This window comes from Erinaceus europaeus, chromosome 19 (assembly GCF_950295315.1).
Source record: "Erinaceus europaeus chromosome 19, mEriEur2.1, whole genome shotgun sequence".
Classification (NCBI taxonomy): Eukaryota; Metazoa; Chordata; class Mammalia; order Eulipotyphla; family Erinaceidae; genus Erinaceus; species Erinaceus europaeus.
The window spans coordinates 50,331,445-50,345,688 of NC_080180.1; the positions used below are offsets into that span (position 1 = coordinate 50,331,445).

A 14,244-nucleotide genomic window follows, 5' to 3' on the forward strand; every position below is an offset into this window, starting at 1 on the left:
GAATTAGGGGCCAGGTGGTGGCTCACTGGGGTGAGTGCATCTATTACCACGCACAAGGACCAGGGGTCAAGGCCCCAGTGCCTGCCTGCAGGGGAGAAACTTTACAAGTGGTGAAGTAAAGCTGCAGTTGTCTCTCTTCCTCTATTCCCTCTCCCCTTTCAATTTCTCTCTGTCTTGTCAAGTAAAAAGGAAAAGAAAGAGGAAAAAACAGGCATTAGGAGTGGTGTATTGAGTGTGTGGGCATCAAGTCCCAGTAATAACCCTCATAGCAATAAAACACTTACATATGGGAGTCGGGCGGTAGCACAGCGGGTTAAGCGCACGTGGCGCAAAATGCAGGACCGGCATAAAAAAATATATAGCATTGGCAGTACTGTAGAAATTCAAAAGTCATCTACAGAAACGTCGAGCCCCCTGCTCCCCACCTGCAGGGGAGTCACTTCACAGGCGGTGAAGCAGGTCTGCAGGTGTCTATCTTTCTCTCCTCCTCTCTGTCTTCCCCTCCTCTCTCCATTTCTCTCTGTCCTATCCAACAATGATGACATCAATAACAGTAATAACTACAACAATAAAACAACAAGGACAAGCAAAAGGGAATAAATAAATAAATATTTTAAACACACACACACACACACACACACATATATATATATATATATATCATAGTGATTTAATTTGTCTTTCTCATATTAACACCCTAGAATGAGGTGAGCATTCTCGCCTGAGGTGCCTTAGTGGGCAGAAGGTATTCTGTGCATGTTTGACCCCTGGCACCACATATGACAAAGTGGTGCTCCAGCCTGTCTTTCATTTAAAAAAAAAATCTTAAAAAAAATTAAAATAGTACGTTGAGCTGTCAAAATAGCTCACTTGTATAGTGCTTTGCCATGTGTTCAGCCCAGGGTTGAGTCCAGCCCCCACTGCACTGAAGGAAGCGCTGGTGCTGTGGTGTCTTTACCTCTCTCTCTGCCCTCCTGTCTTGCAATTTCTATGTGTGTGTGTGGGGGAGGTAGTCATCCCAGAGGGGTGAAGGCCAAGAGAGGATCCCCAAAATAAAATTACAAAATGTTGGTTCGCCTGCACTCATAGCAGCATTATTCTCAATCACCAAAAGGTAGAGCCACACCAAGTGTCCAAGGACCATGGTGAGGGGACAGAAGGGTGCACACACAGTGGACACACATGCTCCACGCGGAGGACACACTATGTGGAGGGAAATGTCAGTCACAGAAAGGCAGGTGTGGTAGGATCCCACTTACACGAGGCACCTCAAGCGGCCTCTAGTACGCTTAGAGTGCACAGACAGGAGTAAGTGCCAGGGAGAGCGAGTGAGGAGTGAGCGTCTGTTGGGACAGAGCCTGGGGTTTGCAAGAGGAGAGGGTGCTGATGGCAGTTATGGAAGTGTGGGGATTTAGGGTCACTGGGCGACATGTTTCAAAAAGGTGAGGATGGCAAATGCTCTGTGTACATCACCGCAATTAAAAAAAAAAATGTTCATGGCCAGGGAGCTAGAAAAGTGGTAGCATGGAGGACTTACGTGCAAGAGGTTCCAGGTTCAATGCCTGGCACCACCAATAGCCAGAACAGAGTAAGGCTCTGGTTCAAAAATCAGAATAAGTGGCCAAGGGGAGAGGTCAGCAGCGGAGCACAGGACTTGCCTCTGTGAGGCCTTAGGTTCAATCCCTGACACTGCTATATCATGAAGTGGTGTGTTAGCCTCTCTTTCTCTCCCTCTCTCATGAAAAGAGTGGTCTTCTGTGGTCTTAGAGGTGGTACAGTGAATAAGGAGCTAGAACCCTTGGGCATGAGGTCCTGAGTTTGATCTCAGCCATCACATGTGGCAGAGTGATAGTCTAGTTCTTTCCTTTTTTTTTTTTCACTAATATATAATATAATTAATTTTTTTAAAAAGGAAAGAAAGAATGAAAGATGAAAAAATAAAAACCTGTCTAGGGTAACATAGAAGAAAAGAAGATGACTTTTCCCCCCTGAATTTCAGATATGACCTGCAAATGGACATGTCTGTCTCAATCATGTTTGGGAAAAGAAGTCACACACACACACACACACACACACACACACACACACACACTGCTACTTCTCTCTTTTGTGCTCTTAGCCTCTTTTCAATCCACACACAGAAAGCAGCAAGCTCCTCACCACCCCCTGAAGCCCCCATCCTGGCCTGGCTCAGAAGCGGAGAGGAAGCTGGACTTCCTTCTACTCACTGAGGTGCTTTCTAGAACCCTGCACTCCATGTCCACACTAACTCCTCCAACAAGATACCCCTCACTTGGCCAGCACAAGGCTTACATGACTGATGCCCCAGATTCCATCCCTGGTTTTTCAGACCAGAAAGTAATGGTTGATGCTCTGGTGCCTGCTGTCTCCCCCCCCCCCCTTAAAAACAAGCTAAACAGGGGGATGGGTGGAACCATGACCAGAGTTAAATCTGGGTGAATGCAAATGCTACAATGCATAAGGACCCGTGTTCAAGCCCCTGGTCTCCACCTGCAGGGGGAAGCTTCCCACGTGGTAAAGTAATGCTGCAGGTGTCTATCTCTCCCTCTCTATCCCTTCCCTCTCAATTTCTCTCTGTCTCTATCCAATAAATAAAAAGAGAAAATATCAAAAAGAGAAATCATATTTTTAAAACCAGTTAAACATAAAATCTTGGGTCGTCAGAAAAGTCATGATGTACTTTTGCATAAAAATATATGTCATGACTTCTCTGACAGCTCACTAGTTTGGGTGTCATAGATGGGGACCACACCAGCTGCCTCCCACAGGCCCAAGTGAATGAGTGAAAAGAAGGAAAGATTCCTTAGTCACTGAGAAAGAGGCCAAGACTGTAAACCCAGGAATTCAATAATGCAGCAAGCTGCCACTTCATGCATGAGCCCTGCCCAGGTCTTATCAAGTGGGCCCCATCTTTGCTCTGTCACAACTGATTACAAAATGTGCACATACACAGTCTGTCCTTCTAATCCCTCCTTTCCTGATTTTTCTGTGCTTACAGAGGTTCCTTCATTTAATTCCCCACTCATAACACAGATCACCTGCAAGTGATTTTTCTGACACTATTCCTGTCATCTATGGGTGGCCTGTCACTCAGAGACCAGGCTTTCAGTCGGCCTCTTACAAAATGCTGGCTTTGCTTCCCCCCACCCCCATAATCACACATTTTATGTTCTCTGGAAATGTGTTCCCTTCAAAATCTATCTGAAAGGTGCTTTATGCCTGGGCTCTCCAGAGATCCCTGTTCCACAATGGCTATGATAGAGTCCAGAGGGTGGGGAGATGGCATAATGGTCAGGCAGGAGATTCTCCTGCCTGAGGCTTCAAGGTCCCAGGTACAATCCCTGGTACTCCCTGAAACAGTGCTAAGCAGTGCTCTTTGGTCAAAACAAAATAATGATACAGTTCAGAGATCCGAGAATGAAAGGCCTTATTAAACACTTTTTGAAAGAAAACTGGAGAGGGAGAGGGGGGAAAAGGGAGCATCCTAGGCCGGCGATAGCTCACCCAGGTCATGTGCTGTGGTGTCTCTCCCTCTCGACATGCCTCTGTCTCTGTCTACCTGAAAAAGTCTGCCCATGTGGAGTGGTAATGCCCCAATGACGAGGAAATAAAAGAGAAGAAAAAAGGGGCTGAGATGCCAGCATAATGGTGATGCCAAAGACTCTCATGCCTGAGGCCTGAGGTTCCAGGTTCAATCCCCAGCCCTACAATAAGCCAGAGCTGAGCAGTGCTCTGCTGTCCCTCTCCCTCTCTCTCTCTCTCTGTGTGTGTGTATGTATTTCTCATTAAAATAAAAAAATAAGATATTTTAAAGAGAAAGAAAAAGACAACACTAAGGATGCCCCCTCACTAAGGAAGTAATTGACGAGGTGTTTTGTCCTAGAAAGCATAACTGTATCCAGGAAGACCCCCCTTTTTTTTCCCCCTTGCTCCTCAGCCCCAGCTCCTCCCCAGTCTTCCCTCCTGTCACCTCCAGAGCAGGACCTGCACCTCCCCAGGGACCCCAGTAAGCGCCCAGACAGTGAGGCGTCCTACCTCCTCTCGGGCCTCCCTGAAGGACGCGTTCAGAGCCCCGCCGCGCCTAGAAGGGGCGCCCTTGTTGCCGTCGTCCTGCTGCCCGAAGAGCTCTTCCACCGTCCTGGAGTCGATCTGGTACTGCTGCTGCTGGCGCGCCGCCAGCGTCCAGATGTTGGTCTTGCCACGCACCTGCTCCTCCGGGATGGTCTTCCAGAAGAAGCTGCGCATGCGCCTCTTCTTCCCCAGGTGGCCGAAGCCATTCAGGTGAGCAGTGGGGGGCAGTCCGGGAGGCGGAGGGGGAGCAGGGGGTCCCCCGGGCAAGGGGGGCGGCGGAGGTGGCGGCGGGGAAGGGGTAAAGCCATCCCCTGGGAAGGGGCATGGCGGCGGTGGTGGCGGGGGCGGGGGCGGTGGTGGAGCGGGGGGCGGCGGGGTTCCGATCATGAGGCCAGCGGCCGGGGCCACCTGCCCATTGTCCTTGTCGCTGACCAAGGAGACACAGTTCATAACATGCATAGTACTGTCCGCCCTGCCAGGTGGCGCCCACACGAGCCGGGCCAGGGAGAGGCGGGCCAGGGGGAGGCACACATCAGGCGGGGGTCAGGGGTCTCTCCCCAAGGGCCAGCGGCCAGGCTGGAGGGTCAGGGTGCAGGACATCTTCCAAACCTACAGGAGGAGAACAGTGTCAGAACAGGCACAGAAAAACCATCATTTAGGGTGTTGCTTTGCCACACACGCCCTAGGTTCAAACCGGGCCCCCACAGCACTGAAGGAAGCTTCAGTCAGTGCTGTAGTCTCCTGTTCTCTCTCCCTCTGTCTCATTTCTTATTTCGAGCAGGGTTATCATTGGGGCTCAGTATCTTCTGAACAAATCCATTGCTTCTGGCATTTTTTTCTTTTTCTTTTCTTCTTTCTATTTTATTTGATATGACAGAGAGAAATTGAAAGGTAATGAGAGAGGTAGAGAGAGAGACACTGGAAGACCTGCTTCACTGCTCATGAAGCTTCTCCAGTGTAAGTGGGGACTGAGGACTTGAACCCAGGTCCTCATGTATGGTAATGTGTATGTTCAACCACCACCAGCCCCCCAACCTCCCAGCTGAATAAGTTGATCCAAGGTCAGTGAAGCTCCAAAGAGAAGAAAAAAGAAAAAGAAAAAAGAAAGAAAGAAACCATTGTTTAGGGCAAGGAAGATGGCATAATGATTATGCGAGAGACTTTACTATCTAAGGCTCTGAGGTCCCAAGTTCAATCCCCAGCACTACCGTAAGCCAGAGTTGAACAGTACTATGATCTCTCTTATTAAAATAAAGTCTTTTAAAAAAATCATTGTTTAAGTTATTTTTATTTTGAACCAGAGTGATAGCCTGATAAAGACTTTAATGTTTGAGTCACCAGAGGTCCCAGGTTCAATTACCAGCAGTACCGTAAATCAGAGCTGAGCAGTACTCTAGAAAAACACTTACTAAAACAAATACATAAATATTTTTTATGAGCGAGAAGCAAGGCACATGCAGTGGCAGGGATCAAACTTAGGACCTCACACTTTCCTGAGTCCTATGCCCTCCAGCACTGAGCCACCTGCTGGCCCGAAGAAAATCATTTTAATACAAACTACCCCCTTCAGAGACCAGTGGCCACCCTCCCAGATGAGCTGCGTATTCGGATCACAGGAGCCAAGCAGCCAAAGGTGCATTAAAGCGCTTCTGATCATGAAGCAGACTTTACTGCCTAGAAGTGATAATCTCGCTGGAAGCCTCCACTCCACGCTGAGACGCTCAGGGAGACCTGACTTGCTGACCTGTCCACCAGTGGGTCGGCCCTCACTTGTCCCCCTGACTTAGTCACCTGCTCCACTTGGCATGCCCACCACCCCCACCCCCCACACACACACACCTAAGATGACACCAGATAGGAGATGGAAGTTTCCAGCTTCAAGGCAAGCCTTGCTGTTCCCACCACTTGGCCTCACTCGCTAGGCGTCCAAGTTCTCTCTCCAGCGGCAGAGCAACCAGCTGGGAAGCACTGATAAAACTCCAGCACTGCTTCCCAAGCTGTGGCTTTGGATTCCAGCAAAGCCACTATTTGGGAGCCAACCAGACATCTCACCAGGAACAAAGACGTAGCAGAGGACACACACACACACACACACACACACACACACACATCACCATAAGCCAGAGCTGAGCAGTGCTCTGGTATGAAAGAAAGAAAGAAAGAAAGAAAGAAGAGAAAAGAAAAGGAAAAGGAAAAGAAACAATGGGCCTGTGAGAGCTGGAGAGGTAGCATAGTGATTCTGCAAAAAAAGAATTTCATGCTTGAACCAACAGAAGTCCCAGGTTCAGTCCCCAGTGCCACCAAAACCATAGCTAAGCAGTGAGTGCTCTGGTAAAAGAAAAAAAAGGGGGGTGCTGAGTCTTGCAGCACAGCTGTTAGTGCTCACACTTGCAGATACTGGTTGTCCTGATAGCCCCAATGACATGGGAGCAAGCAGTCTGGTGACACTAACTCAGACACCATGAAAACGCTCTACTGAGACGTGTGCAGTGTGCTGGGGGTACAGCTGCCTTCGAGTGATGCTTCCAGGAACAGAGTTCTCTTCCTCAGACCCAGCTCTGCTACTCCTTAGCTCTGCAACCTTAGGCTGTCTCCCCAACATTGTAGCACCTCAATTTCACTGACCTGTGTGTGCAAGGACAAATGAACTAAGTCCTTACAGAGATGCCTGGGACAGAGTTAGCTCGTGTTAGCAAGCACCATGACCACAGCTACGTCTCATCTCTATTTTCACAGACTATTCCATTGCTTTGCTTCTTATTTATTTATCTATTTATTTGTTAGGTAGAGGCAGAGAGAGAGAGAGAAAGAGCGGGGGAGAGACACCCGCAGAACTGCTTCACCGTTCTTGAAACTTTTCCCCCTGCAGGTGGGAACCGGGGGCTTGAACCTGGGTCTTTGCACATTGTAACATGTGCACTCTAACAGGCAAACTACTACCTGGCCCCTATCCATATGCTTTAAAACGTGCATTGGGGGCTGGACCTTAGCTTGCTGGGCAGGGCGCCTACCTTGCCATACACTCAGCCCAAATGTGAACCTGGCACCACATGGGGGTGCTTTGGCAATGAGAGGAAGCTCCAAGACTGTAATGTCTTTCCTTTATCTGAATGAAAGAGCAGCCCAAAGCGCAAGGACACGGGTAAGGATCCTGGTTCGAGCCCCTGGCTCTCCACCTGCAGGTGGGTCAATTCACAGGCAGTGAAGCAAGTCTGCAGATGTCTATCTTTCTCTCCCTCTCTGTCTTTCTCACCTCTCTCCATTTCTCTCTGTCCTATCCAGCAACAACGACAGTGATGACAACAACAACAATAATAATAACAACAACAATAATAAACAACAAAGGCAACAAAAGGGAAAAAACAGCCTCCAGGAGCAGTGGATATATATAGTGCAGGCACTGAGCCCCAGCAATAACCCTGGAGGCAAAAAGTGAAAGAAAAAAAGAAAGAGCAAGCGAGTGAGCGAGCGAGCCCTGAGTGGTAAAATCACACATGGGCAAGGCCCTGTCTCCACAAACAAAATAACTAAATAAATAAGGTGTGTTGGGATCTAAAATATGTGTGACTGCTAGAATATACCTTTAACATTCTCTGCTATTTTATTGGATGGAATTGGTCTTTTTCAACTTAGTGAGTTTATTTTAACTTATCACTATAATACAAGAACAAATGTCTTTAGAAAGCATTTGAATATTAAGCTCTAAAAACTACATACGGACAGTGGCACACCTGGTTGAGCAAACACATCTGAAAGGACCGAGGCTCAAATCTCTGATCCCCACCTGCGGGCGGGAAGCTTCACAAATGAAGTAGGGCTGCAGGTGTCTCTCGGCTCCCCTTCTCTATCTCCTCCTCCCCACTCACTTTCTGTGTCCTAGCAAATGAAAAAATGTTTTCTGGGGGCCGGTCGATAGCACACCAGGTTAAGCGCACCTAGTGCGAAGCACAAGGATCGGTGCAAAGATCCCAGTTCAAGCCCCCAGCTCCCCACCTGCGGGGGGGGGGTCACTTTGCAAGCAGTGAAACAGGTCTGCAGGTGTCTATCTTTCTCTCTCCCTCTCTGTCTTTCCCTCCGTTTGATTTCTCTCTGTTCTGTCCAACAACAACAGCAGTAGCAACAACAACAATGAAAAGAATGGCCGCCAGGAGCGGTGGATTCATAGTACAGGCAGAGTCCCAGCGATAACTCTGGAGGCAACGAATAAATAAATGAATAAATAAATAAAAATTTAAAAGGATTTTTTCACTATGTATGGGTAGAAAGTAGCATTTCCGGTTGTTAAGTGGAGTTCCCCCCATTTTCCAAGAGTACAGTTCATTACATCTGCAGTGCTTACAGAAAGTAAAATTTTAAGAGATTCACCCAGGCCAGCTTACAGCTTACTCGGGAGGCAACTGGCTTTTTGAAAGGAGCCTTCATAATTATCATTAGGGGCATAACTAGGTTGTTTTCATAGTTGGCACTCCTAGAGCAAATGACTCATTGTCAATTACAGTTTATAGTTATATTTGAACTCTTCTTTTTTCAAGACTGTGCAGGCAAGCCTTACGTGTTCTGAAATACCCCGACGCATAAAAACTCTCCTGCGTGGAAAAGTGGTGGATCCTGCAATTCACCAATTCCATATAGGCTGACACGTTTCTGGATTACCCCAAGACTGGTGACAAGCTGGGGAAAGCGTGTATCCCAGACACAAGGCTCTGTGCTGCACCACTAAGCCTCTGGGACTCAAGGCAGGGGTGCGGTGTGTACCCCCTACCTACCTACCCCCTGCCCTGTCTCCAGAGAGAACACTGCTTCTCAAAAGTTAAAGGGACAAAAGAAAATTTACAACATTGTTCCTGGTATGTTGTCTGGCTAATTTTTTCCCAGGGCAACAAGCAAGGGTCCCCAGACCCCCAACAGCTTCGGATGAATGAGTTCTCTAGCAATGATTAGCTAAGATGCTAATGCCTTCACCAGGGGCCTCAATGGGGCTTTGATTGGACTGCTACCCCCACCCCCAAACAATTTCCAATGTCAAAGAGAAGGCTGGGTGGAAGATGGCTGTGTTCTAGCACCTTCCACAGCCTCCTGAGACTTTAAAATAGGCACAAGTTAGGTTTCTCTAACACTGCCCACGCATACTCTTCTGGGAAGCTTTGAGGAGAGAGACACTTAGTGACAGCAGGGACCTTAAACACACTGTAGGAACCTGGGGTTTCCTGCAGGGACCAGGGTATCAGCTCTGGCTCAGTGTGGAGAGCTTCAGTGTCCCATTAATCTCCCCAGGACCGGGAGTCAGGTGGAGTCTGACCCACCTCGCCCCCAGTATGGGGAGAGTCTCCTAACCTTCCCAGGATGGGACTCCTTTCATCAGGAATTCTGTGTGTGTGTGTGTGGGGGGGGGGGGTGTCTCCGAGGACAGTCTCCCTGCAGCTGAGCAGCCTCACTGCAGGGAAATTTGAACCCGGGGTGCCCTGACCACGGCTGGTGTCTGAATGAGGGTGTCTGTGGCCAAGGGCTTCAGATAACTCCTACAAAGCGCCAAGCATAACTTTGTCCTTGGTGTCAAAAAGGGGAAAAAAAAAAAAAAAAAAAAAGCACAGGCAGGGGTTCTAGTTCCGGGAGTAGGAGGGAGGGGAGGGCTCTCTGGGTTTTCCTGGGAACTAGGCGGAAGCCCCCCAGGGCAGCCCCAGCTGATCGCTCCGCCAGGCGCGCCCGCCCGCAGGCGCAACCCGAGTGACAGCCGGGACACCGTCTCCTCCAGGCCGCGGAGGCGCAGGGGACAGGAAGGGTTGGCCTGCACCCCTCGGTGACAGACAGGGTTAGCAGGGAATGCAGGGGGCAGGGCAGGCTGGGTTTGGGGAGCAGCAGCAGAGGAACGCACTAGGGCGTGGGGTGACCCGCACAGCCCCAGCAGAGAGGCGACACCCGGCTTCCCCCGCGCCCGAGCCAGGAGAGCGAGCCCGCCCAGCCTGCGCGGCCAGTCCCAGCATCCCGGCCACCCCCGCCCACAGGCTCGGCACCCCGAGAGCGGAGGGGACGTGAGGTCCTGAGTGCATTTTCAGCTTCAATCCACGTCCCCAAACGGGGGGAGTGAGCGCCTAAGGGTACCCTGTGGGGGAGGGGGCGAGCTCCCTCTGTGGGTCAAAAGAGGGGGTCGTAGCCGCCCCAACCCTGGGGTCTTCACTAACGGGGGTGACGCGAGCCCTTTCCCCATGTCGGGACGCAGAGAGCTTCCCTGGGTCTGCTGTGCGGCGCGACCCCAGATCCTTGCCCCGGGCCCGCCTTCCTACCCTGCGCCACTCACCGCGGCGCCCTGGCTCGGCCACACCGGGGTTCGGGTCCCGGGGGCGGGGGGGCGCAGATTCTGCGCCGCGACGCCAGAAGGAGCGAAGGGGAGAGCGGCACCCCAGCGGGCCAGGCATCGCCCACGGAGGGTGGGGGCGCCAACGAGATAGACGCCCCCGCCGCGCCCCGCAGCCACCTCCGGGGACGGGTCGCACCCCCCAGCCCACGGACCGAGCGTTCACCAACCCCCGGGCAGAAGCGACCCCGCAGGCCCTCGCCCCCGCCCTCCTTCACGGGGCAGGGCTGAAATGGGGGGTCCCCAGCCCCCACCGCTGAGGCCACCGCACAGAGCTCCCAGGAGCCGGGTGTTGCGGTTGGGGGGCTAAGAGCGAAGGCGTCCCTGGGTCAGAAGCGACAAGGGGTTCGCCCTCTCGCCGAGGCTCCGCGGCGACACCCCCAAGCCCGGGATCCGGGGCCTGGCCGCACTGCGGCTCAGCCCAGAGGAGCCGGGCCGCCTGGAGTGAGGTCCCGGGGCTGCAGCCTCAGCCGCCGTCCCAGACTCAGTAGGGCTGCGGGGACCCTCCTCCCCCCCCCACACACACCTAGCACCCCAAAGCGCTGGACGCAGCTCCTGGCCACAGCTTCGCAGGGACAGAGCCAGAGGGACAGGCCCGGGGTGCTGGGGCCAGAGTCCTGGGGTACCCGAGGCTAAGGGGCCGGGGTGCCGGGGCGAGGGTCCCAGCCTCCCCCGAGTAACTCGTGTCTCCCGGAGCCGTCCCGGGTGCCCGGGGACCGGGTGGGGCGCACAGTGCGCCCAGTCTCGGCAGCCGAGGCGCAACCAGCCGTCCCGGGTCCCTCCCGGGCCCGATGCCCGGCCGCGCGTCCCCGGCCGGCTGCCCCCGCCTCCCTGCAGAGCCGCTCGGGGTGTCGGGCTGGGGGCGCGCAGCTCCTTCCACCCCACACCCATCACCCTTCAGGCTGCCGGCGGGCTCTGGGCTCACTTAGCCGCTCTTCCCGGGGCGCTGCGGGCATCCGCAGCCGGCTGATGCCTCGCCGTCCCCCCACCCCCGATCCCGGCCCCGGCGCCCCCTAATTCGGGTCGCACTCACCAGCCGCGGGCGCACCCGCTCCCGGCGCCCGGTCAGCCTCCCTCAGGTCTGAGCCTCCGGGTCTGCACCGCCCGGCCGCGGGGAAGGCGGGGCGGCCTCAGGTAACGCGGCTGCAGACTGGCAGCTCCGCGCAGAGCCAGGGCTACACCTCCTTCCTACTCCCCCACCCCCCAGTCCGCCCGCAGCCCGCCGCCGGCCGCTCACCTTCACCTGCGCGGGGCCCCGGGGGCCTGAGGCTCGGTGCCCGCAGGCTGGCGCGGACGCCCGGTCTCGGAGACAGGGAGGGAGGGCGCTGCGGGCCGGCAGAGAAGAGGAGCCGGGGGTCCTAGTGGCGCCCGGCAGGGCAGCCGCCACGCTGGCTTCGGAGTCGGCAAGTGTATTCACAAAGGCGCCTCTGCAGCAGCCTCCCGGGGTCCCCCCCCCCAGCGCACCCACCCCGCACACGTGCCACACGCACCCCGCCCCCCGCTGCTACCCTGCGTGAACTCCCCCAGCTCCTCCCCCAGCTCCGCGCCTCCCCCGGCTCAGCCAGCCCGGGCGCTCGGGCCTCCCTTTTTCCATCTCCACAAGGATGAGCAGCAGGACTTTGGGGGTTCTGGGTCGGGAGAGGTTAGGAGCAGTGTCGCGCAGTCCCGGTCGGGGGCGCGAACACTCGCCCTGGAGGAGCTCTGCGCCCGGGGCGGTCGGATCCGTTGGTGGCGCCGGGCGCCTGGGCTGGGAGGCCGCTGCGGGGACGGGAGGCGCCCTCTGACGGGGGGTGAAGTCATCGCAACGTTGGCCTCGTGATCCCAGATAACAGACCCGGGCGAGCTTTTCCAGCCCTGGGTGTTGGGACTTCCTCCTCCGCAGCCTCAGGGCCCCAGCCTGGCCTCACCTCCACGTGACCAGAGAGAGAGAGAAACTCTGAGTGTGGCCACCAGGACACACAGCCCGGTCTGGACCACTGACCAGACCCAACATCCAGGGAAATCCAATAAAACAGTAAGAGAGGTGGGGGGGGGGGGCGAGGGAGAGAGAGGGAGAGAGGGAGAGAGGGGGAGAGGGGGAGAGGGGGGAAGGGGGAGAGGGGGGAGGGGGGAGAGGGGGAGGGGAGGGGAGGGAGAGGGAGAGGGAGAGGGAGAGGGAGAGGGAGAGGGAGAGGGAGAGGGAGAGGGAGAGGGAGAGGGAGGGAGCGCCGGTGGCACACCTGGTCTAGTGAACAAGTAACAGTGTATGGAACTACGTTCAAGCCCCTGGTCTCCACCTGCAGGTGGAAAGCTTCATGAGTGGTAAAGCAAGGCTGTAGGTGTCTTTCTGTCTCTTTTCCTCTCTCTACCTCCCCCTCTCCTCTCAATTTCTCTGTTTATTAATTAAATAAATAAATATTTTTAAAAAGAAAGAAGGGAAGAGAGAGAAAGAGAGACACCTGCAGACCTGGTTCACCACTCACGAACTTCCTTCCTGTAGGTATGTAATGGAGGTTTGAACCCGGATCCTTGCACTTAGTAATATATGTGCTTAATTGTGTAAGCCACTGCCCAGCCCCCTTTATTTATTTACTCTTTTTTGAAAGATTTATTTTTTTCAAAGAATTTCACACAAGAGAGAGAGAAACCAGAACACCACTCCTGTACATGCAGTGCCAGGGGTCAAAGCAGAACAAGGCAGACAGGCAAGTCCTGTACTCCACCAGCTGAGCTATGTCCCAGGCTCCTCTCTCATTTTATTCATTTATTGCCCGCTGGAGCCTTGCTCAGGTGTGGTTCCTCTGCTCCAGAAATACATTTTTTTTTAATCTTTGATTTCAGATAGAGATGGGAAAAGACCACACAGCACCAAAGCTTCTCCCAGTACAGGGCATCCACGCTGAAAAGTCAGAGAAGAAAAAATGACTGCCAGGAATGGTGGATTCATAGTGCTGGCAGCAAGCCCCAACGATAACCCTGGAGGCAAATAAATAAATAGATAAATAAAGTAAAGTCCCCATAGGACCTTGCCCTCAACTTGGATCAACAATGGTAGAGAATGTTCCATCCTCCAAAGGGAGGATGGACAACATACTCTATGCTACACCTGAGGAAGATGGGTCCTGAAATTGGGGCAGCTTGGAATGTTCCTACTCATGACCACAGAATGTGAGCTCAGATCTAGAGGGATGCAGAGGTCACACAGGCTCCTAAGCTGAATATGGGTGCCAGATCACATTAAATTGATGGGGTTTATAGTCAACAACATTTATACCCCTTTCCCATATTAGGGAGCTACTCTCTTCCCTGATTCAGCTTTCTGGTTCTTTTCCCAGCCATGACATCATCTCCCCAGAAAATAACTTGGATCCACTGGCATATCAGATTTCAGGCGCAGGGGCAAAAGAAAAAGGGGAAAAAACAAACAAGCAAACAAACAAAACTAGTACAGCCACAGGCCCTTTGGAATTTAACTAAAATATGCCTACTAGCTAGCTACAAAATGGAGGAAACCCCCCCCCCCCCACAACTCTTCATCTGCACTATTCCAGCCCTTAGGTCCATGATTGATCAACAATTTGTTTGACTTTGTATGTTAACTCTCTTGTCAACCACCAGGTTCCAAATGCTAGCATGATGCCAACCAGACTTCCCCACCAATGTGTCCTGGAGCTCTGCTTCCCCAGAGCCCTTCCCCACTAGGGAAAGAAAGAGACAGGCTGGGAGTATGGATCGACCTGTCAATGCCCGTGTTCAGTGGGGGAGCAATTACAGAAGCCAGACCTTCCATCTTCTGCATCCCACAATGACCTTGGGTCCAT

The 14,244-nt window shown here is 53.1% G+C and overlaps 1 protein-coding gene across 4 annotated transcripts in view; it reads right to left on the bottom strand.

Moving 5' to 3' along the window:
* Window positions 1–12,156, bottom strand: part of FHDC1 (FH2 domain containing 1) — a 52,742-nt gene extending 40,586 nt beyond the window's left edge. Inside the window, exons 1-2 of one of the 4 annotated variants that reach the window (XM_007529447.3) lie at window positions 11,682–12,156; window positions 4,057–4,701 (exon numbers count right to left, since the gene is read on the bottom strand). In XM_007529447.3, the coding sequence (XP_007529509.2) occupies window positions 4,057–4,551 (495 nt within the window). In that variant the 5' untranslated portion in view covers window positions 4,552–4,701; window positions 11,682–12,156. Of the gene's footprint in view, window positions 1–4,056; window positions 4,702–7,876; window positions 7,958–10,387; window positions 10,630–11,477; window positions 11,611–11,681 lie in introns of those variants that run through there. The other 3 variants (XM_060178933.1, XM_060178934.1, XM_060178936.1) reach the window with 3 other exon arrangements.
* Between the last annotated feature and the right edge of the window lie 2,088 nt (window positions 12,157–14,244).